The sequence below is a fragment of the Pogoniulus pusillus genome, chromosome 16 (assembly GCF_015220805.1).
Source record: "Pogoniulus pusillus isolate bPogPus1 chromosome 16, bPogPus1.pri, whole genome shotgun sequence".
In the NCBI taxonomy this organism is placed as follows: Eukaryota; Metazoa; Chordata; class Aves; order Piciformes; family Lybiidae; genus Pogoniulus; species Pogoniulus pusillus.
Genome location: NC_087279.1, coordinates 12,780,039 through 12,808,030, shown reverse-complemented (window position 1 = coordinate 12,808,030; position 27,992 = coordinate 12,780,039). Strand labels below are relative to the sequence as shown.

The window sequence follows — 27,992 nt, the reverse complement described above, 5'->3', positions numbered from 1 at the left end:
GTGCAGGGAGCAGCAGCTTTCCACCAGCAGCACCAGCTCTCCATCTCACCTACTCCTACAGTAAGTCCTCTCTACGGTGAGCCCTCACAGCCCACAAGCACCCATCATCCTCTGGCCAGCCTGCAAAGCACCTCAGGGAAAGGGATGGAGCCAGTGAAGGGTAAAAAATAAGCACACCATCTGCAGGTAAGTGTCAAAGGCCCTTTAGTGGTAGACAGAGGTGCTGCTGGACACATAGCCCAGCCCCACGTCCAGCCTGGCACTGTGCTGCTGCCTTCAGTACCTGGCCCTTCAGCGGATGTGCACCATCTCCTCCAGGAAAGGGGTTTTCATGCAGCCTGTGCAGAGCTGATCCATCCAGAGTGGAGCCTCGTGCTGCAGAGGTGTACGCCGCGGGTAGAAGGTGAAATTGACGTCGTAGTTCAGCAGGCAGCTGATGGAGGCCATGTAGATATCAGAGAACCTCACCAGCCGTCGGGAGAAGTACGTGGGATTGTGAAATGTGCGGAAGATGCTTCCAAACTGGGGGTTGAATAGGTTCTTTGTCAGCGACCTGAGAGGAAAGAGATGGTGCTCTGTAGATAAAAGGCTGTGGTCATAGATTCTTCTTCAGTCCCTTAGCCCTGGGCCACTGTGCCCCAAGAATGTCATCTGGACTAACCCCAAGTATCTTCCCACCCAGCCTGTGATGCAGCCCAACCCCTCTGCAGTCAGACTGTGGTGAATGTTCACTGCACTCTTACTGAGCAGGGACCCATCAGAGACCTGCAGTAGCAGACAGCCCAACGACTCCTCAGCACAGTGACACCTCTATCCTTTTTGTGCCCTGCTTTCTGAACCTCCCAGGCTGCAGGACTGCACTGCTGCTTTTTCCACCTTCAGACATGGGAAATCAGGGAAGACCACAGACTAGCAGCTGCAGCACCACTGTCCCCAAAACAAGTTAAAAGACAGCCCCAGTGAAGGCCTAGAAACCCCTGAGACCTCATGACCTTACCTGATCTCCTGCCGTTCCTTCATCCACTCCAGCAACACTTGCTTTGACTCTGCATCCTGATACATCTGTGAAACAACAGCAGAAGGCACCACAATACATCAGTCCTGCAGAACACACCTCAGCTCTCTCCAGTTTCCACTATAACTCACTAACTAATGGGTCCACTACACTAGGAGGAGGATGGGATATTTCTTGAGGAGACAGGCAAGACAGTACATCCCCAATTCCCATGGTAAACTCAAACTGCAGACTGAGAAGGCAGCATATCGCTGTCCCCACTCAGACAGGACCAGCGTACCTGCATTCTCTCCAGCAGCCCCGTCAGAGCCTGCTGCCAGGTCAGGGAGTGCATGTACTGCTCTGTGTTGATGATCCGAATCTCAGTCTCCAGTTCAGGAACAATGGCTCCAGTCCTCCAGCCGTGACGCAGCATGAGGTCCTAGGGGTCAGGGAGGAAAAACAACCAAGAATGCAACATAAAGATGGCAAGCCAAACACAACCCCATTTCCTAGAAGCGCAGTCTGTTCCCATTATAGACTCTCAGGGGACAGGCCCATGCCAGGGCATGCCAGTAACACCCACCTCCCAGCCTAGCAGCACTTAGAAATGTTTGATTCACACAAACTGCTCTCAAGTTCACAGCCCAGCAGATGGTCTTTACCTACAGAAAATACCTTGGGAGCCCTTTCTCCACTGCTTGATTCTGTGTGACAGAGTGGGGGTGCTTATGTGTCCTGTGTGTGCCCTGAAAGCCAGAGCCTGTAGAGCACCCACCACAGCATACCAGAGAACTGAGCACCCAGAACAGGGCCCTGCCTTAGGCTCCAACACAGCTCCAACCATGGCAGTCTTGCTGGTTTGCTCCCACCTTACGGGAAAGCAGAGACTTCGTCACTTACCGCAAGGTCGCTGTACAGGTGGTCACCAAAGTAGAGCACTTTGGACCCACGCCAGCCTGTCAGCCTCAGAAAATCAAAGAGGTTACCCTGCAAGTGGAAGGAGCAGAGACACGAATGTGGTTACAGACCAGATACCTCCAACCTCACTGCATGGCACTGGGCAACCTCCTCAGTAATGTTGTCACTGTAACTGGACATGTCACTTTATGACCTGTGGATGTGAGCACTCTTGTGAGATTTTTAAGTGCTTGCACTCTCACCATCCAAACCCAGAGATTTCTGTCCCTTACCTTAATTCACTTTCTTCCCACATGACAACCCCCATCACACATCTCTCTCATACATCTCAGAAAAAAAAAGATAAACTCTTCTAAACCCAAGAGACTTCAGAGGAAGTTTTGTGCTCTAGGACACAGCAAGAAAGGCACCAAAAGAAGGCAGTTTAGAGGTCGAAAGTGAGACACATCTGACTTAGAAGGCCTGAGTGATAGACAGAAGCCCTGGTGTTCTGGGTTTAGAAGTTCTTTGGATCTGATGATTGTGATTTCACCTCACAGGGTGCATCAGAGGTAAGGTGAGCAACATCATGCAAGGCTTTTGGAGGCTGCAGCACTTGAGGCTTTTCTGACATTACTGACCAACATCTAACCCAAAGATTAACCACACCCGTGTGTTCACAGGACTGGCTTAACCAAGCAAAAAAGCCAAGCAGCTCAGGCAGACCCACTGCTAAGTAAAACAAAATAAACCCCAAAGCACCAGCTAAAGCACAGAGCAGTTTTCAAGGCTTCCCAAACATCTGTCTGCACACAGAGAAGACTTCAGGGACCCCCTGTCCATCTCCACACAAGTTTTCCACATGAGTCACAATGAAACAAAACCTACTAGCGAAGAAAAAGGCCCCATCAAGACCGTGCCAGCACAAGCAATTGATGCAAACATGCAAGCCACTCAGCAGCAATCTCTCCAGTCAGCTTCCAGTACCAGGACAAAGCAAGAGCTACCAAGACTACATGACAGCACCACCCGGACAGGGAATCCCCAGACACAAGCCGCTTCCCACAGCAGCCTTTGGCCACTGCCAACCTACTGTATGCACTGCAAAAGGTGTCTGGAATCAGAGTGCTGGGCCTTCTGTTGGTGCAGCATCAGTGGAGTTGTGTAGACCTTGAACAACACAGGCAAGCAGAGCCAGGCAGGTCTCTCTGCTTGTCTTGGGCATGACATTGCTGCTGCACACACAGGTGTTACTCAGGAAGGCACTGGCAAAGCAGGGAAATGGCCCACAGCCTTGGAAGGAGGGTGATCCTTTTGCAGTGCTCCAGTCAGCTCAAACAGCACTGCACCTGACAACAGGAAACTTGTATTTGGGCCTCCATTGAACCACAGACCTGTTAGGTGAGCTCCAGGAGCTGGCTGTCCTCCTCCCTTTGAGACTGCAGGCTAGGGGAGGGATGGGAGTACCTAAGTGCCACAAACAGAAGATGCCACGCCTATCAGAGAGGTGTGTCTAGAGGACTATCACTTGGGCTTTCCAGTCCCCAGTGCAAAACACCAATTCCTGAGGTCCCACTCATGTGAGATACCCACAGCACAGCCACCAAACAGCTCTGCTTTAGAGGGCAGGAGCAACTCAGCTCAGAGGCCTCTGGCAACATCACCAGCAACAGCAAGGTCCATGGCCACTACCACTTCCCAGGAAGAAGCATATTGTGGCACTCATAAATAAAGCCTGTGGCTGAGGTGCACATTTTCTCCTGAGGGAGCTGTTAACCCAATGACAAAGTTTCCCTATGGGAGAGAGATCTTGCATGGGCTCCTCCTGCATGTTCCCAGCTCTTGACAGAGGACTGGACATTATCAGTGCTTTGACAGACCCACTAGACAGGCCAGAAGCTTCCCCACTCAAGGATGTGACCTATTTTTCTAGCATAGGTCAGGTCCCAGCTACTTGAGCATGATCTGACTAACAGTTTTTTCCCGTGGGATTGGATAGCTCACAACACAGAACAAACTGTCCTAAAGCCAGAGGCCACTTCTTCCCAAGGGATCGACCAGCTGCAATACAACACCCCGAGGCAGCAAGCTCACCAGAGCCACAGCCCCTCCTCTGGGCATGCTTGTCCTTCAGGAAAGGCAGAGCGACAGGAGCCAGACTTTGTACCCTATATAATCACCCTTGTTTCTCCACTCCTCTCTCCACAAATTAACCTTTTCAAACCTTATGGGGGACAATGTGTGGAAGATCTTTGCATACAGGTCAGATTGCAGAAAGCTTTGCCTTCTTACCCAGAACACTTTGGGGAGCCCCTCCAAGTGATTGTTTTGGGTCCAGGACATCAGAAGAGCTAAGGGAAAAGTGCACTATCAGCCATGGTGGAGAATGTCAGAGCAGCACTCCCTGCTATCACAGGTGCTCTTTTTCAAGAACTTCCATTTTTCACTTCTCAAGCATCTACAGGGACCCACTGAAGAACCCCATCATTTTCATCTACTTACATCTATCTACACTGTCATCTTTTCCACTGACATCTAGGCTTTTCCAGTTACTTCCAAAGCTTCAGGTGCCCTTGAAGTCCCCACCATTTCAGACCCCTTATGCACCCATTCACTTTACCTCTTTGTAGATCTTTCCCTTCTCCAGCTGGTTTATCTTGTCCCACTGCAGAGAACCATTATCATCCAGTTTTCTAAAAGGTCTATGAGAACAAGGGGAGAGCTGTCAATTTATTTTGATTTCTGGTGACTGTTACCCAGCAACCACAACAGCTCAACTTGAAAACCTGTTTACCTGTGTAACAACTCATAATCAAAACTCTATGTCAGAAGTGACCACCTGGGCCTTTTGCACTGTTTTCTCAGGGGAAAAAAAAGTGTCAGAGGGAAATACCTTTCCAAAGTGCTTCCAATGACTGTAACCATCTCATGCCAACATCTCTAACAACTCTTCTTGCTTTTCAGATACAGAGAACAAAATAAAAATTAAATAAAATATATATTCTTTCTGAAATGTTAAGGCCAAGAAGGCTTTGCCATAAAATACTTTGTCCTTTTCCACTCTGGCTACACCTCAGCACAACAGAGACTGTGGAATGTCAGTAGGATAAAGTAGTCTGCAGAGTGGATGGGAAGCAGACTACATGCTGATATTGGCAGCTGGCCTGAGCTGGCTCCTCTTGTTCCTGGGGGCTTGTCTAGTTACCTTCCACTTGGACAGAAGCAGCAAAACAAGTCTTCAATTACTCAACCTCTATGAACATTTATGTTTGATGGGAACATTGCTTCCACTTGGGCTAGAAGTTCTAAACCATGAGCTCCATGGTTAAAAACCTTGGTATGAAGCTCCAACTATAGTCTCATGTAGAAGTACTGCTCAGCTATCCTGAGGCAGAAGGACTCCACCCTCTCACCATGAACTCTACCACCTGCCACATATGAGGCTTCTCAATGACAAGTGGTGTCCAGTGCATCTTTGCTTTTCCCTCAGAGAAAACACTGCACAGTTCACTGCAGGTGGTTTCCCTCACCCTGGATGTATGTTCCTTGCCATTCCACTGGCCCACCACAACTCGACCTTAGACATCATGCAGACAGAAGTTTTCATCTCCTAGAGGGCCACATCATCATAGCTCCAGGCTACATCTATGAGACACTTCACCCATGAAGAAAACCTTTACAAGGTCTTATGAAGATATTTCATAAGTTTAATCCATTTATGCTAATGGCCTGGGAAACAAGGCAAGAAAATACATGAAGAGGAAAGAGTAGACCTCTCCTTAAGAGCTGCAATTCCTCATCAGTTAGAAGCTGAGGCAACAAAGTTCCCTAAGAGCAAAGCAAGGACAGCAGCTTGCCTAACAGCTAGTCCCTTAGCAGATCCTAACTGACCACAAAACTCAGCTGCCACATAGAAAGGCTTCCAGAGCTGCCAACTAAAAAAGTGCATGTATGCAGGAACTGAAAAAAAAATAGAAAGAAAGCACAAAAACCTCAAACCACACAGACATTTGCTGTGGGGAACAGGAAAAGGAAAGATCTTGGCAAATTCTCATGAGCTAGAGCCAAGAAATAGACAGCTCTCATGCTCACCATTCCACCCTTCTCTTTCTGAAGACTTAAGTATATTCTTACCTCTAAAAATCTAATGTAAGCTCAGATCACAACAAAACTGATGAGGCTTAAGAGCTAATTTTAGCGATGTGCTTTCTGCTTGGCACTACCCATTCCATCTGTTTATTCCCAGACCGGTCAGCTTTCATGTGCTCAAAGGGCATCTAAGAGGAATGCTTACTGGGCCTAAATCACACTTAGAAAATCACTAGTCTTTTGGAAGGTAAAAGAAGCCATCTGCTGCAGGGAAGGGGGCCCAAGCCCTCAGGCCCACATGCAGCAGCCAGTGTTGCCCCAGGACACCTACTTGCGCCGATCAGTGAAGAAGTTGGGCTTGTCGGCTTGCACAATGACCATGTCAAATAGGTCCCGCCAGTTCTTGCCAACCATGTGCTTCATTCCTTTGTCCCTAAGGGCAAAGGAACAGAAAAGTTAACTGAACCACTGCTCTTTGTTTTTACCCAACACTGCACCTTTACATCAGTCTGTCCTAACTTTACTCTCATTTGCCTAACAGAGGAGAAAGCATAGAGGTTTGTGAATCCCACAACGCTGTCTCATTGCATGGAGCACTGATGTAGCACTTTGGTGAAGCTGTCACACCCTTTCTGGGGTACCATGGGAAGTCCAGAGAATGTGATGCAGCAAAAGCTGCTAAAGGTAATCCAAAGTGGCAGCTTTGTACCACGGCCAGCCAGAGCCTCATATCTTAACTTTAAAAACTGAGAGCCAGTGCTGTGCAGAGAGCTGTGGTGTACTACTTTCACCACAATCGGCTCCTGGAGAACACTCTCATGACTATTGCCATAAAATCCTCTAGCAAGCAACTTTCAGATGCTCACAGGAGAGATTGCCCTGCACAGCTCCTACTCTGCTGTGCTGACTCATGGCTGTGCACTAACAGTACTCACACAAAGCTAAATGGACTGTTTGTAATGAGGAAGAGTTTCTTCTTGTGGTTCACCAGGCGGTTTAGCACAGCGTAGATTTCATCCCCATGCAGAATATACTGTTCTGTATTGAAATAAAACAGACACCATCAATCAAAATATTTTGGCATAGGTCACACAAACCTAATCCCTATACCACTAGGGATATAAAAGGCCTGAGTTAGATCCACCTCAGTTAGGCAGGTAGTGAAGCACCATGGTGATGAAATAAATGGCCTTTCTCATCCTCATCAATCCCATTTAGAGAAGAGAAAGACCGAGGCACTGAAAAGGCTGGCAAACGAAGTGTCAATGCTGAACTGTCACAAGATACAGGCACAGCCAACTTCAGGCCATGTTGCTAACTAGGAGTTTTCTTTTCCCTGAGTGAGCAGGGAGCCCTCACATCACTCTTACAAGCTGAAGGAAAGCAAAAACACAAGCAATGAGGCAGACATTTCCTCCATTAAAATAGAACCCTCACCTGATCCTAAACACCACTTGGTTCTTAATGCCACTTTCAGTTGTCTTTAGACATGTCACAAGCAAGTATTTAATTAAGTTCTGTGCCCCAATGCCCCTGACTGCATGTAGGGCCTACACAGTCCTCTTACAAAGAATGACACCTAGCACAAGGCACAACAAAACAGATTTGGCACCAGAGCTCTATTTAACTCACCCAGATCTTTTTCAATCCATTTGTACATCACTCCTTTTACATGTACATCTCTAATAGCATCCTAAATAAAAGGACAGGGAAAAGAGTTTCAGTTTTACATATGTCATTCCTGCTTCTCAGCATGCAAACCTCTTGCCACCACCAAGAACAGTAATGACACATCCCCTCCTCTTGCTGAATGAACAAAAGCCACATTAATGCTAAGCAGAGGACCTTGCACAGGGAGGCTCATCAACACGCCAAAAAGAACACCACAGTGGCTAGCTCAGCTGATGCAGTACAAGGGGAAAAACCTCAGAATTTATCCATGAAAGCACAACTTCCTGCCTGCTCCTGGAAACCAGCACATTTTAACACACTGTCACCAAAACAGTCAAGGCTGTGGAACTCTAAAACCATGTAGTGCCCTGAAACCATACTGGCCCAGGCACTAGCTGGATATTCTTCCTCTCTGTGCCTGAGGAAGATCTGCCAGATGTGGCCCAAAGGATGGGAACATGGCCAAGGCAAACAGCAGTGGTGGTGAGTATCTGCAATTCCAAAACCCTGCCCATGAGCCAAGGAGGGCACAGACAGAGCAGAAGCTCCTACTGGAAGGGTGAGGGACATTGCCAAAAAAAGAGCTGCCCATTTTTCAGGACAGAGGCAAGTTGGAACAGATTTTGCCAAGGGCATCCAACTATTTTCTATTTTCCAGGCCAGAGGCCAAGATGCAACACATTTCTGTACACACCCAACTGAGATTCTTCCCAAGTCTCAATCCAGTGAGATGTGCCAGGTACACAAAATCAATTCCAGAGCAATTGGATTGTGCAGTGTTTGCAGATGCAAATGCTTGTTGTACTGCTACTTTTCTGCATCCCTGAAAATTTGGACAGGTAAGCAAATGCTGTCTTTCTTCAGGAGCCTTAAATCCCTGTTGCACAACACATGCTCCTCACAATCTCCCATTCTCACGGCAGTGCTGATGACACCTGCTTGTCACCCTAGAAATAAGGTCCTTCAAAGCTTGGAGAGAGTCAGAATGTGCAGCTTAGACCTGGGACTGTGATGGAGGAGGTGTTGCCTCTTCAAAACAGTTTTGGGTGTCTCTTTCCACCATGTGGATTTGAATGGTAAGAAGGCAGAGCTCACATCCCATTCACCAAGAGACTGCCTTATTAGAAAGAAGCTGAACCAAAACCAAAGAATGTTAACAAGAAAGCAACTTTCTCTTGACCAGCACTGGCAACAAAAGCAATGCTTTGGATTTGTGTCAAAGCCATCTTTGCAGAGCAGAAAGAGATTCTAGTGTGCTCCTTCCCTAAAACTGCCCTCCAAAAAGCAACAGAAGCAGAAGAATTAAAAAACAAAACAAAACAAAAATCCCCACCAAATAAAAACAAAGCAACAGAAAAAAACTCTGAGAACGGAAAGATTCCTGCAGGTAAACTCTTGGTAGCCTGGGGAAGTGTCAAACAGGGCTCAAAAGCTCCTCCGGAGGAAAGCAAGGCAAGCTGTACATGCTCACAAGTGACCAAACTGGTGTGACAGCACTGCTTGGTTCAGCTTCAGCTATTACCACTGCCTCAGGATCTACCTTTCTGCCTCAGTGCAGTGTCTGGAGAAGAGTGTCAGGTTTAGACATGTCTTAACCCACTCTCAGCCTCTGTTGTAATGACAGTCTGGGGCTATGCAGGTCCACTCAGACACCTGTCTGTGTAGACAGAGAGAAGGATCTTTCTCCTTGTTATACAGAAAAGAGTAAGATCTCTTCCGGTGAGTGCACAGAGCAGGCTCTAACTTCTCAGTATAGATGTCAGGCACTGGTGTGGATCTTCTGTTGGAGATCTCTTCTCTGCCTACCTCTTCAGGAATGGCCACATCCCTCAGTAAAGGATGCAAAGACAAATGCCAGGACTGGAACTCAGGGGTGTTGGGTCTCGAGCGCCCCATTTGCCCTGTACCAATCCTCTATGAGGCTGTGACAACCAGCCACTTGCTCTCAAGGTTTCAGTCAGGAGCGCATCCATTTTGATCTCAAAATAAGATTCAAAAGACACTCCGGACAAAAGGCCTCGGGAGTCAGCTTCATCTGCTCTTCCCATTTTCCTCACTCCAACAGTGAAGACAACTAACACTCTACAACCATGGTAAGGTGATGTGGGAAGCTGGCTGGGCACGCTCTTATCAAGCACAAACAGAAAGGCAGAACGCAAGTTGTAACCCTTGGCTGCAGCAAAGCTGATGCCGTGGATCCTTATCACAAAGGAGCAGCACAGATGTGGAGCTCCATTTTCCTCAACAAATGATTGAACAGTGTATGTGTGAGCTGCTGCTAATGGATGAGCATAAAATCCCCACAAGGTACGAATCCAAAAGCCCTTCTCCATGGAAAAAGGCATGCAATAAGGCTTGTCTAGCAAGAAAGATATATCCTCTGCCAACAGAAATCATTCAGCAATTCCAAGCACTTCCATCTTGCCTAGAGCATTAACTAAGAAGTCAGACAGTACCCCCTAACAATGCTGATAATCCCAAGCAGTTCTTCCAAATGTTACATGTGAAGCTGGAGGGCACAGTTAACATATTGGAGAAAGTGGCTCTTGAAAGCTCCAGTGACCCACTGGAAAACATCCCAGAAGGACCACACTACTATGTAGCTGCAGAGGGAAGGGGAGGATTCTCAGAGCAGGCAAGAGCAGGTAAGAGCAGGTGTTTCATAATGATGACTGTATAAAGCAAACTGTTTGGTACATGATTAGACCAAGCCTCCTTGAAAAATGAAATACTAACAGGAAAGCTTAGAGCTTAAAAATCTGCAGAAGCTACAAACATCCATACAAGCTTTGTGATGTATTTCCCACACACAGCAGGACCTTCACTCTAACCAGCCTAGGCACCCCTGCAAGAGATAACACAGAACGACATCAGCTCAGTGGTAGAGACAGAAGCCTAACGTGTTCTGAAAACAGCTTTGAGTACTCCCTGGTAACACTTTCGAGTGACAGCAATGCTGTCATATTAGGCTACTCAATAACAACCCTTAAATTTGGGTCCTGCAGAGCTCACTGGTGCTAGCAAGCCAAAGAGCTCACAGTTCTGGTGTAGTCTGAGCTATGGGGCAGTTGACATTTTACTTACAGATATATCCTTGTAAAGATGCACCTGGTCAAACTCAATGCCATGATTTATGAAGTAATCAATGACTGAAGAGAGCAGTGTCATTTCAGGAAGAGAAAAAATGTCCATGAATTGCTTAAGTGATGGACCCTGGAAAGTAAAAAATAAGAGAGATATTAAACAAAAATGCTAACGTGGAAGGTCCCAGCCACTCGGCAAGTAGTCGTCTCTTCTCAACCAAACCACTAACTTAGTGCCTTAACACTTGACAAAGAGTCCTCCTTCTCTGAAATCATTAAACAAACTCAGCATCATTAACACCAGGGGGTGAAATCGGGGGAAGCAGAGAGTCAGTCCTAGACACTTTTATTTTAACCCTATGTCTTCTGCTTCCCGCTTGGGCTCTTGGCATCACCACAGACAACGTTCTGCTACAGAAGCAGCCACGGCCCTCGCTGGAGGTGCCCCATTGCTCATCTTTACCAGGCTATTAACAATGGACATATGGGCGCTAAAGCTGCTCTAACCACATTCCAGTGAGGCTGCAAAAACTTCTGTGCTCCATCTTCTGTGCTCCATCTATTAGTTCATTACACAATTAGGAGAGAAAATTCACCTCTCTGTGAAGAGCAAGCTGCTGTTTCTACTTCTGTGGCCAAATTATTCTGTCCTACACTATAGGAGAAAAGAGAACACCTGATATGTATAAAGCAACACAGAAAGGCACTTTGCATGAGCATCTGGTCCAACTCACAGCAGATTTCACATTTACAATTATTTAAAAAGAAAGGTGAAATCATCTAAAGTTTGCCAAGCATGAGAATAGTTGCATAGAAGGAGGCTAATCAAGTGCAGTTTACAGACTGGTGTCAAATTCGAACCAGAAACATCCTATTTCAAAGCTGGAGACATCATTGAGACATAATCAGAGTATACACTTATCCAGAAAGTAGCCATTCAGGCTAACTGTTCCCCAGAGAAAGTGAGAAATCAAAAGTGACCTTGCAGAAGACTTCACACAGCAGATTCTAAGTGGTGTTACCAAAGGAGGCCAGCCCTTCTGCTGAACTAACAAAGGGCAAGAAACAAAGTGGCTCCGGGGGGAAAGGGATGTAAATGGCCCCACTTGCTCACTGCACCACACCAGGCACTTAATGAAGAAAAATTTCTCCTGACTTCCTCTAGTTCAGGCAATCAAAAGATGTCTACAGCTCCTATGGATAAAATTTCAGTTCTTTATTGTGACAATAAGCTTTTCTGCCTAAAAAAACAGCCCTAACACTCAGAGATGCTGACACTATGAATAATATCCACTGAGTAGGTCTGAAGGGGGGATTCCTTTCATGAAGAAAAAAGCCTTACCCAAACCCAAAGAGAGAATGACATTGCAAGCAACCTGCTACTACACACACTTACCCCTTCCCACACAACTCACTGCAAGCACCATCACTGTAGGCTGCCCTGGTAGCTGTGGAGCTAGATTTGGCCAAGGAAGGAGCAATAGACATTTCCCTATCAGTGTCCAGAGGCATTCAGCTCTAGGCCAGTAGCCCCGGTGTTTAGGAAAGCTTCACAGATGTTTTTCACATGTTAAACTGCTAAATAACCTCTGGGGCAAATTCCCACTAGAACAAAAACACACACTGCAACTCACTGGGGACTGAGCCTTTTGGAGGCCGGGGTTATTTACATGCTCATACAATCCACTCAGTTTTCTTAGCAGTTGAAAGAGCTGCTGCATCATAGCTGTAAAGGGCTTACAATACCTTGCCATAGAAGTCACTCATCTGGTACAGGGGGATGTGCTGAGTACCACCATAGAGTTCGATCACTTCTTCATCAGGCACTGGTTTGAGCCCTCTAGACACAAAACAGAAAGAGTTTCTCAATAGCCACCAGTATGCACACAGCTACCAAAAAGCACACAGCAGAAGAGGCTCCTTTCTAAAACGCAGACATTGCTCTTGCACAGAACAGGCAGCCGGAGAGGCTGACAGCTCCAGGGTTTCTTAAGATTCAGATAAAAGCTTTACAGAGACATTTTTCAGATACCTTGTTTGCTTCTTCAGGTTAACTGAGGGGCTTTAACCACATTCCAGCAAAGAGTTTGCAGGCACCCCTCTATATGCCATCAGTCTGCTGACAGGACTGCCCCACACCCTGACTTTGCCAGCACTGGGTGACTGTAGTCTTGGAGAGGTTGTTTCCACAAGGCACACCACAGTTAAATGCAGAGATGTAGGAAGAGTGTTCTAAAAATGAGGTTTGGTTCCTATTCAGCTTTCCTAAGCAAGCCCCTTTCTTCGCTAAGCCCATTCCACAGAGATGTCTGTTTTCCCCAAACCCCCACAATCACAGGTACAGCTCAGCATCAGGTTATCTGTCTGATGCAAGTTTGGCCTCCTGCACTGCCTTTATGGCAGTTTCCACAAGCAGTCACCTCCCTTCCCTTTCTCCTTGCCCTATTCAATTATGGTATCGACCTAAGAAGTTAAAAGTCACCTCAGCGGTGCTTGAAAGCAAAGGATGGTTGAGGAAAAGAACACTTCAGGAAAGATAGTTACAGAGAGATGGGGGAGGGGGAGTTTAAATGTGTTTTAAGTAAAAATGTCTTCATGAAGCTGACGTGAAGTCTGGGACAGTACTAACTCCTCCTTCCTATTCCCTCTCTTCCCCCCCCCCCCCCAAGGCTTGTACTCAAAGAAGCCAATTCTCTCTGATTATGAAACTCCCTTCTTAATATTCTTAGAGTGTTTACTGAAACCGAAGCTTAACAGCAAAAGGACACAGTTCAAGAGAAGAAAGCACAACACTGGCTTCCATGCTTAGGAAATACAACACAGCTTCACAGGAACTTTGGTACCAGTATCTGTGAACCACTACTTCTTACACACCAACACCACACCATGCCACTTTGGGGCACAATTTTGTCCCAGTCTCACAACCTTTGGGAGAAGAGTTTTCTCTGCACTGTTCCAGTCACTGGTTCCAAAGCACACCCAGCCCTCCTCGGAGAACAACTCAAGAGAAGGAAAAATAGGACAACCTGGGTCTTAAACTGAGCCCAGATTTTGAATCATTGTTACTTCATTGACACGTCTGCACTGCTTTAAGATTTTATCTGCACATTCAGACCACTCCCCTCTTAGCTTTGCAGCAAGGCACAGCAGACCACTGCTGGGATACACTCCTGCCTGGAGAAGACAGGCCTGTATATGGACCACATACAGAGGAGTCCTTTCCTAGTTGCACTGTTTGCTCACAGAAGTTAATCCAGGCATGCTATGGCTGCAGACATTACACAGAGTACGTGACCAGATGTGCTATTAACCACTACAAAAAAAGCTCCAGGTGCTCCCACCCACACTTGGCTCAAAATGCTTGGGAAAAATAACTCCCTGCAATTAATGCCAGGTAAGCATTTGAAGCAAGTGCAGACAGGATAAGCCAGATGAGACTGTACTCAGGGAAAACAAAAAACAACAAACCAAACAAACCAACAAATGCCCAGATTTAGTCATCCATCTTTGCATATATGGGCACTTAAGAAATGATTTTCAGAGCTGACAGACCTATATGCTGTTCCCAGTTGGACATAATGGAAAGCATCAATCTTCATGAGAAGACTCTGTGATAAAGGAGAGAGATTTACCATTAGGATTGGGTAGGTTTACACCGAAACCTTATTTGAGTTTCAACTTTTACATAAATTACACTTAGGAAATGAGACTCATACAGCAATCTCACATCTATGAGCTCATACAGCAATCTCACATCTATGTGCTTTAAACTGCACTTACTCTCCAGTCGCTTTTACACACCCTTATTCACACTGCGACTTTTTATTGGCCTCTCTGGCACAAGCCCATCTTCCTGTGAGCTGCAACACCACTCGGTTACAAACACCAAACTTTGTGTACAGGGATGCAGTTGAAAAACTGAGAGAACAATGGTTCTGTGTCTCAGTCTCTTTTATCTCCTGTCTAAAAGCACGCACATTCCAAAGGAGCTTTGTGTACAGAAAAGATTTCTTGTCACCGATCTTCAGCAGAACTAAGCAGGCAAGTTTTGGTCTAGAGTGCTGCTGTGCCCAGTCCTTTTCTTCACAAGAGAGCTCTCCTCTCCATCACCTCTTCCCATTCCCAATAAAGGTTTAAGCAAAGGTGTTCACAAGCACATCAGGCTTGCAACATTATACCTTTCTCAGCATTTTTTGTATCAGACTCTCCCATTCATCAGTCATTCCTTCTCCTCCCTCCATCATCTGTAACGCAAGGTCTCTGGGCACGGAAAGTAGCCTGACGCTAAATCCACACACTTTGTAACTTGAATAAAGACATAGTATCAAACTATTTGCGCTGTTTCTACTACAGAGCAAAGTAATTGATTCCACAGAGCATTCCTGACCTCCAGGCGCCTTCTTTTATCAGGATAACAGTGCAGCTTGTAACACCATGGGCAGACCTCCCACAAGTTTGCGAGCGGTGCAGGCACATCTGCTGCAAGCTTTATTTAGACAGGCACTATGCAGTTTTTCACGTGTTTTGCAAACTGATCCTGAGAAAAGAGCGTTCTCTTCTGCTCACTCAGAGGTGCTTTGCTTGGCTGAGCCAGTCAGTCACTGCTGCATTTCTCTGGTATACCAGCCAGAGATTTAAACACAGGAAGAAACCTCTGCTTCTCACAGATCTGCTGCTTACTTTGTAAAGTCAGAGTCATAAGCGGTCCGCTGCCAAGATGCCACTGCAGCCAGGACAAAAGACACAGGGAAACTCTCTGTAGGTTTTGCATTCGTGTTATTTTTTTCCCACACACACTCCAGCCTGTACTACCCACTTCCCTGACTGTGCTCAGAGCTCAGCCTAAGAAGAGCGGCTACACTTGAAGGAACTCTTTCTGCTGTGCTCCCTCTCACCTGACTGCCTTGCTGAGGCAGCCAACATGACATCACTGGGCATTAGGCTTTCAGGGAATCTGCCCAAAGCACTGAAAAGGGTTAAAGCTAATAATGCTTGCCCTTTACTTTCCCGTGCTCCTAAGAAGTATGCATCTCAAGTAGCTTGGACCTTTTTCCAGGCAGTCCTATTATTCGGAGTGGGGGATGGGGAAAGCTTCCTAAAGCATTCCCTTGACAAGTCATTTCTATTGTTAGAGGAAGACATAATGCCTCTGCTCCTTGCAAGTACTTGTGGATGCAGGATTGAGGTTTGTTGTTTAAATTTCCTGAAAGACAGAAATGATCACACAAACAAGCTGAGTTTTCTATTAATTAGCTTGTGGAATCAACTGACTTAGAAATTGTCAAAGCTATATACCAGAGGTCTTTGGTAAACATCCCTTTCTGCTAGAGGCTATGTGAACACAAAAGACATCTTTCCCTTGGAAGGTTTGTAAGCAAGAACCGCCCACACAGTGAAAAGCACAGCACTGACAATTTGGTGATCGCTGCTGCTGCAAGTATGACAGAAAGTATTTCCATTAAAAACAGAAGGCAAGGGAAGACAAAGCCCAGAAGCCTGAACTTTGTACAGCTTACCTTTTGTACATCATAGTGAAGTCCACGTATGGCAAACCCAGGAATGTAGTCATACTTCCCAAGCCCTTCTGGATACTAGGAAGACAAACAGCAACAACGTCAAGAGATAGAAGCACTGAATTACCAACAAAATTACTTCACTTTCTGCTTTGGTTTAGTCCTAGTACTTCTCTCACTCTGTGCATGAACTGATCAAGGAACAGGTGCACTTCAGCTTGCCCCTTCAACAAAGATGGTGGATGAACAGAGAAAGACAGAGAATAGGATCCTCGGAACTAGTTTCTCTCATGACACTTGTGAAAGCCTAACAGATTGACTCAGACAGTGAGGATGCTTCTAGTGAGCTCCACTGAATGCCTATGTTTGGCACTGCAGAGCTTCTCTGAAAACAAAGATGTCATGAGAAGAAAAGACACAGAAATCACCTACTACAGATGGGGTGACTGTAACAAAACCGCTATTACAGAGCCCCCTAACCCCTACTACAGAAGGGGATGACTGTAACAAAACCCCTACTACAGAACCCCCTAACCTCTACTACAGAAAGGGGTGACTGTAACAAAACTGGGTGTGCTACAGAGGGTCATCTACAGTGACTTGCCGTGTCAAGTCCCTTGTTGGGCTGTGGTTCATGTGCATCCACCATCCCTGCCTCCAAACTGCTATTCTGACAGTGGTGTTTCCATACTTAAGTAAAGCAGATCAGACCTCTTTGGGCTACTGTTCCTGCTCCATATTTGTAAGACCTCGGGAATGTAGAGCACGGTAAATTATCTCAAAGGAAAACTTTCTGCTAGAACTGTGCAACATGTCATTTACCTCAATAAAACAAGTAGTTAACATATGTGCCATGTATCATTTTGCAAGCACATCCAGGGTGCTCCGAAAACAGCAGTAAGCTTAAGGGAGTGGAAATACATAGCACATCATTACCTTGAATTGTTCTATTAGGATGTCTCTGGCAGTGTTGAAAATCATAGAGTGTAGTAAATTAGAATACTGAGCTAATGTGTAATCATAGTCAAAGCCATAGATCTCAACGTCTCCCAGGCTGATCTCGTTGTTAGCATAGATAGCAGCTGGGTTGAGGAGATTGCAGACTCCGGGTGGAAGGAGATCTAAGAGAAGAGAAAGAGGAGAGGTTAGAAAAACTGAGAGGATCACTGCAGCGTCAGCTTTTCGTTCTGGACCTGACAGCAGCTGGAAGCACCACAGGGCAGCAGCAAAGGAACGCAGTGCCGCTGCTGAAGGCTGCTGCTGTCAACTCACTCAGCTCTCCCCGTGAAAAAACACACTGTGAAACCTCTGGCTGTGTCTGGTGGTGATGTTAACCACTGTCGCAGTAAGGCTGACCTTTTGTGTCAGCAAGCCACTAAACAATGTATCTGGCCTCCACGAAGCAAAGCAGAGCCGAGATTTTGAAGTGTCAAATTTCTAGCTCACAGCAGCTGCAGTTTCAGCAGGCTCAGCAGCACGAATGGCAGCTGCAGCATACTGGCAGAAAGACACGCACCACTCGCTTCAAACTTGAGCCAAAGAGGCTAACTCTCCCCGTGGAGAAAGTTTGATTGTTTCAAATTAGAAACCTTGAGGTTTGCCTCTTAACAGTTTTTTGTTTCTCAGAGAAGCCGGCAGACTTCATAGAGCAATCTCGCAGGCTTTTAAAACTCTGTAATGGGCAGGATAAACCAAAGTTTTGTGCAAAGCCCATGGAAATAGAAAAAAAACAACAGCCCAGTACATTAAGCTAAGCTCTTGAAGCACACTGCTGAGAGCAAGAAGTTATCTGCTTTCCTCTGATAAACAGCTGTGGAAACAGCTCAGTCCTTGCAGTGTGGTTGGTCACTTCAAAACAGGGTTCCTGGTCAGGGTGCTTGTGAGTAACACTTTGCTCCCCAGACTGCTGGGAAAAGAGGAGCTAAGTGACCTAGCAGCCAAGTGCTTGTACATCCTTCTGCAGAGCTAGCCTAGAGCATGGAGAGCTGAAGCTGCGCTGTAACAGCAGAGACAGGAACAGGCTCTCCCCAGGCCCCCTGCTCCACAAGAGCTGTCCAGTGGAAGAAGAGAAAGAGCAATAAAAATAGTAGGCTGTCTAGCCACATCCATGCTGGGGGACAGAGAAGGGAAGGAGATGTTTCCTCCCTCCTCAAAGATGGATAATTTTCTCTTTGAAGGACAGGAAAAGTGCAGGCATTTCCCAGATCCTACACAGCATCAGCAGCTGGGATATTTTTTCCCTTCCTACATTAACTTTAAGCAAGAACCTCTGTGCTGGTTCTTCCTTGCTATAAAACCAACTTTCATTTGAATCTAAACAACTAAAACATTATTAGAAAGAGATACCAGTTATTCTCAATAAAGATTTTGTTCTGAATGATTTTAGACTTTAGGTAGGAGTCCAAGGCACATTTGTGAGCACTAAGCCAAAGACAGAAGATTCAGATATATAAATACACACACACATATATATATAATAATTTTTTTTTTTTTCAGAGAAGAGATAGATGACAAAACATACTCATCCCTTTTCTCCTAGCTCACTTCCCTTCAGTCTTCAAATGCAATTCACCAGATTAGCCACAGAGAGGAACGGCTAGAAAAGGCAATATTTTAAGGCAAGAGGGCTGACTTACAGGCTAAACAGAAGGAACAAGAGCTCTCTTTCAGTGACTCTGTTGGTGGCAAAATTCCTGGAAGAGGCTGAAGAGAGTGGACACAAGAGTACTTTCCACTGGGAGTTTAAAAGATGGGAAATGTAAATAGGATTCAGATGATCACAACTTTCATCCTCTCATCATAAATGCTCTCTGCACCATAAACAAACAGACCTCCACTTCCTGCCCTCACCTCCAGATAACTTGTGGGAATATCTTTTCCTAAGCTTACACTGGGATTTGCAGGGTGTCATTTTTCTTTCTCACAAGGAAAATGACACAACCCTAACCACACCACAGTGCAAATATGCAGCGTATGTACATTAATGCACACAGTGTGGGTAATAAACAAGAGGCAAACTAGGATGTTGTTGCCATCACAGAAACGTGGTGGGATGACTCACACAATCAGAGCACTGTAATCAATGGCTACAGACTCTTCAGGAGGGACAGGTGAGGGAGAAGGGGTGAAGGAGTGGCCCTATATATTAGGAATGCTCTGGATGTCATGGAAGTAGAGATTAAGGATGATCAAGTTGAGCCTCTATTGGTAAGAACTAGGGGGACAGCCAACAAAGCTGACATCCTGGTTGGAGTCTGTTACAGACCACCCAACGAGGAAGAAGAGGTTGATTTGTTATTCTTTAAGCAGCTGAAGGCTGCCTCAAGATACCTGCTCTTGTTCTTTGACCTGCCAGGCAGCTGCTGGGACTTTAACACTGCAGAGAAGAGGCAGTCTAGAAGGTTCCTAGAGTGTATGGAGGACAGCTTCTTATCCCAGCTGTTACGTGAGCCTACCAGAGGTGCAGCCCTGCTTGACCTGCTGCTCACAAATAGAGAGGGGCTGGCGGGAGATGCAATGGTCAGAGGCTGCCTGGGGTCCAGTGACCATGAAATTATAGAGTTTTCAATATACAGTGAAACCAGGAGGGGCAGCAACAAAACCTCCACAGAGGACTTCCAAAGGGCAGATTTCAGCTTATTTAAGGAGCTAGCTCAGAAAGTTCCTTGGGAAACAGCCCTTAAAAACAAAGGGGTCCAGGAAGGATGGACCTACTTCAAGAAAGAACTCTTGAAGGCATAGGACCAGGCTGTCCCAGCGTGCCAGAAGATAAGCCAATGAGGGAGACAGCCAGACTGGATGGGCAAGGAGCTGCTAAAGGAATTAAGTTAAAAAAAAGGGGGTGTATCACCTTTGGGAAAAAGGGGAGGTATCCCAGGAAGAATTCCAGGACGTTGCTAAGTCTTGTAGGAAAAAAATTAGAGAGGCAAAAGCCCATTTAGAACTTAGGCTGCCGCTGCTGTTAAGGAAAATAAAAACTGTTTCTATAAGTATGTTAATGGCAAGAGAAGGGGCAAGGGCAACCTCCAGTCCTTATTGGATGGAGAGAGGAATATAGTAACAAAGGATGAGGAAAAGGCAGAGGTGCTTAACACCTTCTTTGCCTCAATCTTCAATAGTGCCCAGTCCTGTTCAATAGCTTTATTGATGATCAGGAACAGGGGACCGAGTCCAGCATCAGTAAGATTGCAGTTGACACCAAGCTAGGGGCAGGTGTGGATCTGCTGGAAGGTAGGAGAGCCCTGCAGAGGGACCTGGACAGGCTGGATGGGTGGGCAGAGGCCAATGGGATGAGATTTAACAAGGCCAAGTGCAGAGTTCTGCACTTTAGCCACAACAACTGCAAGCAGCACTACAGGCTGGGGACAGAGTGGCTGAGAGCAGCCAGGAAAAAAGGGACCTGGGGGTACTGGTCGAGAATAGCTGAACATGAGCCAGCAGTGTGCCCAGGTGGCCAAGAGAGCCAATGGCATCCTGGCCTGCATCAGGAACAGTGTGGCCAGTAGGACAAAGTAGGTTATTCTTCCCCTGTACTCAGCACTGGTCAGGCCACACCCTGAGTACTGTGTCCAGTTCTGGGCCCCTCAATTCAAGAGAGATGTTGAGGAGCTGAAACGTGTCCAGAGAAGTGCAACAAAGCTGGTGAGGGGCCTGGAACACAGCCCTGTGAAGAGAGGCTGAGGGAGCTGGGGGTGTGCAGCCTGGAGAAGAGAAGGCTCAGGGGTAACCTTATTGCTGTCTACAACTACCTGAAGGGAGGCTGTAGCCAGGTGGGGGTTGGTCTCTTCTCCCAGGCAACCAGCAACAGAAGAAGGGGACACAGTCTCAAGTTGTGCCAGTGGAAGTATAGGCTGGATGTTAGGAGAAAGTTCTTCACAGAGAGAGTGATTGGCATTGGAATGGGCTGCCCAGGGAGGTGGTGGAGTTGCCGTCCCTGGAGGTGTTCAAGAAAAGATTGGATGAGGCACTTAGTGCCATGGTCTAGTTGATTGGATAGAGCTGGGTGATAGGTTGGACTGGATGGGCTTGGAGGTCTCTTCCAACCTGGTTGATTCTATGATTTCATGCTTTCTTCTTCTAATGAAGAAGAGGAAAGCTCTTGCTTCAACACAGAGGTTAAGCTCTTCCAGTAGTCACCATTTGCTAACAGGTATATGACAACACATTTGATACCTTGAGCACAGTGGCCAATATCATTGCCTGAACTTCATCTCCCCTTTGACAGAATCCACGAATCTGAATTCAACAACATTCCCCAGCCACAATTTTGTACAAACAGAGTCAGGAAAATTTGATTATGTAAGGCAAGTGTAGTCTGAGATTCACCAACCACATGAAGCAAGTCTTATCTCTGATCAGCAGCACAAGCAGCAACTGTGCCACAGTATGATTTATGAAGTATATTTAGACCCACTGGATGAAGTCATACCCCTCCCTGCCAGCCTGAAACGCACAGAGCCTCTCTGCTGTCCTCTGACAGCCTCCTGCCCAGATCATTTCACTTCACTCAGATATTTTGTTGCCAACACAACATGCTCTCTTAAACCATAGGGACCGAAAAAAGATAGATCTGCTGATCAAAACGTTTTGTCACCACTGCCTCACACACAGAGTGTTCCTTACACGTGCCTCCGAGAGCACCACACGTCTCCTTGGTGGTGATGATGTGACAGGAAACACAGCAAATCACTCACAGCAAACCACTTCGCAGCACCTTGCTGACAGCTTGCTCTTACCGTGCTACTGCTCTCCTTCTTCAACGTACAGGAGTCTCAAAGGCACTGATCTCCTAAAGGGAATGAAAAGCTCTGAATTTCAATCCAGAAACTCCTGTTGCACTTTTAGCTCAGTGTAAACGAACTTCCCCTTTCAGCATCCTCCTCTACAGAGTGGTAGGGTGCCTATCTACTCTTCAAGCTCACACAGCCTCTGTGTAGGTTCAAGCCACTACTGAGAAGAGACAGAAGCTTGAAGCACATGCAAGGTCAGTTTCAATAGGAGAGTCCAAACATGCCTGGCTTACCGGGTTCAAGAAGTCTAGAGGTTTGTTTAGTTGATTTTAATTTGGTTTGCTTTTTTTTCGTGTGTGTTTGGTGGTTGTTTTTTGTCAATTACCTGAGTGATTACCAATACAGAGTGCTTAATCAAATCCTGGGCTGCAGACTTGGGCACTGCTGCTCTCTTGACATTCAGCACCTAATCTGCCAGAGATCTTTGCCTGTCTTTGTGTGGTGATCCTCCAGTGAGAACAAACAGATGACACCCTCCAGAAGCTGGTGGAGGTGCCATTTTTCAAGGATTATAGCTTTTGCTTTACCTCTAAACCAGACTGCTGCACACACATATTACAGCAAGAAAAACAAACCAGCAGAGCAGTTTTGGTTACTAAAAAAAAAACAAAACAACATAACAAACCCATCTGGGCCCTAACTGGAAAGGCAGACAATATCACACAGTCACTGTCTACTCAGCACTCTGCATAGGAAGTATGATCTAAGGGAGAACCAGTGCGTGTACATCTGAGGGGGAATAAAATCACTTCTTGCATAGATACAATCCCCTGGAATCTGCATGCTTGCACAATTTGTGTCAGTTTGCAACTGTGACATTTTTAAGGGAAGTGTCTGCGTACCCATGGTGCATGATGAAACTCAGCAACAAAAGCAGACCACAAAAAAAAAACCACCATGTTTAATCTCATGCACTTTTTACACCTGGGTGTAGGTGCAAGGTTGATACACAGCATCTCCCTCAGTTTATCAGTCTTGGATAGCTGTTTAAATCCGAGTACCTTCATGACAGCACAAGTGCCACTTCCCAGGCAACAGCCCACACTGTTAGAAAGCAATAACGCTCAATTCCCAGCATGACAGCAGGGATGGAAACAAAAGCAGATAATTAACTGTGACCAACAGTCAGAGAGGCCAAGTCACCATATGGCCCCCTCCGATGTGAAAAACGCTCCGTTCAGGAGGCGCCAAGCACGTCCAGTGCTTCTCTGAGTTCCCGAGGGTACCAATGGCATCATTCAGGAAATGCTCCTGTTCTCTCAGCCTGAGATGCCTCATGTTAATGAAGAAAAACGCATAAAAAAGGCAACTCACACAAACTTCTCACACCCTTTGTACTCCCAGAGGTCCAACACAGCAGACATCTGCGCTAATTTCTTTGTTAAGACTAGTAAGGAAATGAATGACACTGAAAAGCAGATGGCCACCATCCTCCACGTATCTCAGGAGTCAAAAAGTTCCCTTTGCTCACACCACTTGCTTTGTAAAGACAAACAGACAGTTTTCCTCCCTTCCAAGGACATCTTTATCCTTTTGAAGTGCTGTTTTGTAGCACTTCCTGCAAACCACTCCAACCAGCCACAGTAGATGCCTCTACCAAGAAGGCAGGGAGACCATTAAATGACAGAGGAAAGAGTGCCAAACCAGACTCTGGTGCACAGTCTTGAATTAATGCCTTTACGCCTAAACATTTTGGGATTTCCCACCAATGAAATACTCACAAATCAAAAGCAACATTGAAAGTTATGTTTCATCCCAAACCAACATTTTTTACATACACAAAGGCGCTACCCAAACAGTGCCACAATAGCTCCTTGCAAGAAAAACGAACAAACAAATAATACAAAACCAAACATTGACATTTAGGAAGCAGAACTGTGAAGTTAACTGGTCATAGTTCCAGTTCCGGCTGCTAATTGTCATTGTCAGTGCCAGCTCAGTCTGCAGATGCCCCAATTCATGAAAGGTGCATGGTCCCATCGACTCACAGGGCACTCATCATAGCACTAGACTCATTTTCTGGTTTGCTAATGAGTGAAGCCCTTCAAACTTCGTGCTTGCTTGAGATTAGCAACACCAGCAGAATCAAAATGTGCCAGACTGCAAAAGCCACCTCTCACCATGCCATGATCACCACTGCAGTGATCAGACAGAAGTGTCTTCTCTCCCACTTCCAAATGTAACAGGCTGTTGTGGAGGCAGGGAATTAATGTGGCCGACTCAGGAATTTAATAGAAAAATAGTTATTTTATTTTCCCGAAAACCTGCCCCTGAAAATATATACAGAAATTAATTTAGTTTTAATTAGCAGGTGCAGGTCGTTTGAGAAGATCTACAAGGATACCATAGGTGATTTGACTATTTTTGAAGTCAGAAGCTGGAAAAGGCTTGAGCTATTAAATGATAGCGTTCCCCACTTAATAACACAGCTGAGCCACAATTCACTCCCAGGTGAGTCGGCTGGCTGAAAGGAAGGGCGGTCCAGCTGGTCGTTGAGGCCTATTGAGCCTGCATAAGGGGTGCTAATTACTTCGGAGCAGAGCACCAGGGGCTCCTGCTGCAGAATCTATCCGGGTGGGGGGAGAACTCTAAGGCGGGCACGAACTCTCAGACCGGCACGAACTCTAAGGCGGGCACCCCCCAGTATTGACCCTCCCTAGACAAAGAGCAGAGTTAGCAGTGCCTGGGCGAGGAGCACAGCCAATCCCCAGCCCCATTCCAGCGCGGGCACTGCACGGGGCACGCCTCGTGCCGGCAGTGCCTCGCTCCCCCCCTTCACACCTGCAGGGCAGGGGCGGGGGTAAGAAGTCTTTTCGCATCTTTTCCTCTCCCATTCAAACCACAGAGGGAGAGGAATTCAGGGGTATACAGGACTCCAGGACACAGGCACATGTTGCTGTGTGCGGCTTGCATTATTTAGATGCAAAGGTATCTCCTGATCCACACAAACTAGAAAGAGCAAAGACCACTTCTGAGCTACCCCTGCAGTGTTATCATTGTCTAACCATGCTTTTCGCTGCCCTCAAACGAGTCATGCGGAGGCAAGAAGTCAGCAGCTATTTTCAAGGTTCCCTTGGAAAGCTAATTGACTGTGGCCATGTTTATAACTTCAAAAGATCTAGGAAGCCACATGCATGCTTGCTTACACTTGCCTGGCAGCTCCACTCAGTTCCAGGTTCCTAGAGTGCAAGACTTCAGACTTCTACTGAGAAAGCATATCAGCCTTCCTTGACACTTCAGATGTCACCAAACCAGAATTGAGCGAGTCTTGCTCAACACTGTCTCTTTTTACAAGTGCAATTACACTTTTCCTTTTGTCAAAGGAAAATAAAAAACAAACACAAAGTGGAAGTAATACTCTCGAATTCTCATAGGTAAAGTAGTAAAAGAGAATGACTTCTCCTGATCCAACACTACAGGGAGGTTTTACCTCAGCAGCACCTTCTAGGTAGCTATGCTGTGTTGTCATTTTTAACACCATATCCAAGCCTGGCAGAACGCAAACACATTTCTGCAGAGTTTCTGATGCCTAGGCTTTAGTGACCAAACCCATACTACCACTGAGCCTTACTGCACAGAAGCCGTCCTGTCCTGTCCTGTCCAACTCAGCTGACATTTATCACTGGAATCTCCTCTTCACAAAAATGCAACATTGTTCTATAAATCAGATCCCAGCCTGGTGTGAAAACACACAATAGATGCTCCTTGCAGAGACCTGTCTCCAAAACCAACAGCAATAACTGACAATAGAGGACAAAGGATTTGACCAAGGTGGCACTTCAGAGAAGTATGTAGAAGGTGGCATCACACACTCAAACACAGCACTGATGAGTGTGGAGATGTAATGATGCTTTCAAATCCATACCCCAAGCACAGAGATTGATTTTTGCATCAGTAATCAAGAACAAAGGAACAGACCAATGCCACATTTTGCACAACTCAGTTTGGTTGTCACAGCAATCATTTAGACCAACTTTGATTATGCCTCTTCTTGATAAGACTTGAATAACAGCACAGTTGAATTTTTGGTTTAGGGAGCTTTCTTTGAACCAGCAAGAGCCTTCTTATGCAGACATGCCTAACAATGACCTGTGAAGAGTTTATTCTGTAACACATGGGCTGCTTCACCTAGCCTCATTTTGCATTTAGTCCTGTGGATAGCTCTCCATCTCCACAAAGCTTACCAACTTCAAACAATACAAACCTCACAATCTCTCAGAGTAAACCAAATGTTTTCCCAAGGGACTGCAACATCGTCTGTTAATGTATCTGTATTTGTTGGTGCAAAACCAACATAGAAAAGAGAAAAAAATGCCTTTGAGGATATTAAGGTCCAAACACCTTTACAGTTCTTGCAAGTTGGAATTTCTTTCAAGTGGTGGGGCTCAAACCCCAACTCAAGTCTTGGAGCAGGGACTTGACGAGCAACTCGGCAAAGGAGCTCACTCACATCCTGCAAACGCAGGAATGCATCAGGCTGAGCACCCAATAGATCGGCAACCAGTTCCTTTACATTTGTGAACCATAAAGGACTTCAGACTTACTGACAAATCTCATGTACTGGAAGGTAAGGGAGGAATGGCAGGACCTGCCAGTCTCAGAACAGAAAGAGTTCTTCCAGATGCTGGTGGCTGGCTGCTGTCCTTCTCCAAATCCTTAAACAAAAGCTAAGGGAGCGCTATTTAACAGCAGACACAAAATGACACTTCCTAGCTCTTTACAATGCTTATCTTTAGCACAAAAAAAAAAAAAAAAAAAAAAAAACAAACAAAAAAAAACAACAGGGTGAAAAAGTTCCTCATGCCCTGAAAGCTGTTCATTCACACTTTTAGGAACTGAATACTCCTTAAAGGCATTGCTGCTGCCAAAAAGACAGTCTTGTTTTACACATGGACAGAAATGGCAAGTAGCATGAGTTTCCTCCTCATTTCGCGGTAAGAGGTGCAAAACCACGCACACACAAGTAAAAGGTGCAACACAAAGTGAGCTCAGGATCAAATAGAGACTTGTAAGTTGGACACCGTCCTCCTCTCACCACACCAGTCAACTTGATTGTTTGTCCTAGTCTAACCACCATTCTGTACGCCAATTAATGGCAAATGAGAAAAAAAATGCAACAAATCCTTCATTTAGACCTCCACACCTGACATCCACGTCAGGTGTGCCAGCTGCGAAGAGCCCCACACCCTCTGCGCGTCCTGAAACCCTGAGCCAGCGGAGGGATGTTCACAAAGGGAAGCCCACAATGGTGAGAAGACCAGGGCCAGATTCCGCTAGAAATCAAACCACCCTAGAAGGCTCCGGGCAATGCAGACGTGCAGATGGCACTGTCGGGGAGAAGGTTTCTAAACCTGGCCGCTGCAGAGGAATGGACACATCGCCCATTCCGCAGCGCGGGGAAAGGCACAAAGATACACAGGCGTGAGAAAGAAGAGAAAAGGCTAAGCGCGGCGGGACGTGGCAGCCCCAGCGCCAGAAGGCGGCCCTTACCGTAGACCAGCTTTTTCATCTCGTGGTACCTGGCCCACAAGTAGGTCTTGGTGTCGGCTCCCTCGGGCGGGAGGGGCTGGCTGCCTGCCGCAGGACCGAGTTCGGCGCCGCGCCGGGATCTAGCGGGGGGAGCCGGGTGGTGGTCTCTGGGCTGTCCGTGGCCGCCGTCCCCGGGACACTGGCTGGAGCTGGGCCGGCAGCTTTGGCAGGAGACGACCACGGCGAGGAGCCGGGGGGCCGCGCTGCCGCACCTCCTCAGCGCCGCCATGCCCGGCGCCGCCATGGTCCCGCCAGACGCCGCAGCCTCGGGACTGCCCGCGCGCGGCCAGGCTGGGTCGGCTGGCTCCGATCGCCGTCACACCGCCCCTTGGCGGCACCGCCTTTGCGAGCGGGAGGCGGGGGCAGTGGCGCCGAGTGGCAGCCTGCGGAGGAGGACCGAGGGAGGCGAAGGTCCGAACGGGTT

The 27,992-nt window shown here is 46.7% G+C and overlaps 2 protein-coding genes across 5 annotated transcripts in view; one reads left to right on the top strand and one right to left on the bottom strand.

The window, feature by feature from the left end:
- STAB1 (stabilin 1) overlaps window positions 1-587 on the top strand; it is a 62,111-nt gene extending 61,524 nt beyond the window's left edge. For all 4 annotated transcript variants that reach the window (XM_064156539.1, XM_064156540.1, XM_064156541.1 and 1 more), the window contains one exon: window positions 2-587. The gene's annotated coding sequence lies outside the window, so the exon portion shown is untranslated. The remainder of the gene's footprint in view (window position 1) is intronic.
- Window positions 188-27,984, bottom strand: NT5DC2 (5'-nucleotidase domain containing 2). Its single transcript, XM_064156561.1, has 14 exons — window positions 27,530-27,984; window positions 17,187-17,371; window positions 16,254-16,328; window positions 14,290-14,345; window positions 12,484-12,577; window positions 10,739-10,867; window positions 7,616-7,676; window positions 6,919-7,021; window positions 6,315-6,416; window positions 4,515-4,596; window positions 1,898-1,984; window positions 1,296-1,436; window positions 998-1,062; window positions 188-553 (listed from the first exon to the last, which is right to left on the bottom strand). Exons 1-14 carry the CDS (start codon window positions 27,810-27,812, stop codon window positions 292-294), a joined length of 1,725 nt encoding a protein of 574 aa, XP_064012631.1. The 5' UTR covers window positions 27,813-27,984; the 3' UTR covers window positions 188-291.
- Window positions 27,985-27,992: the final 8 nt, after the last annotated feature.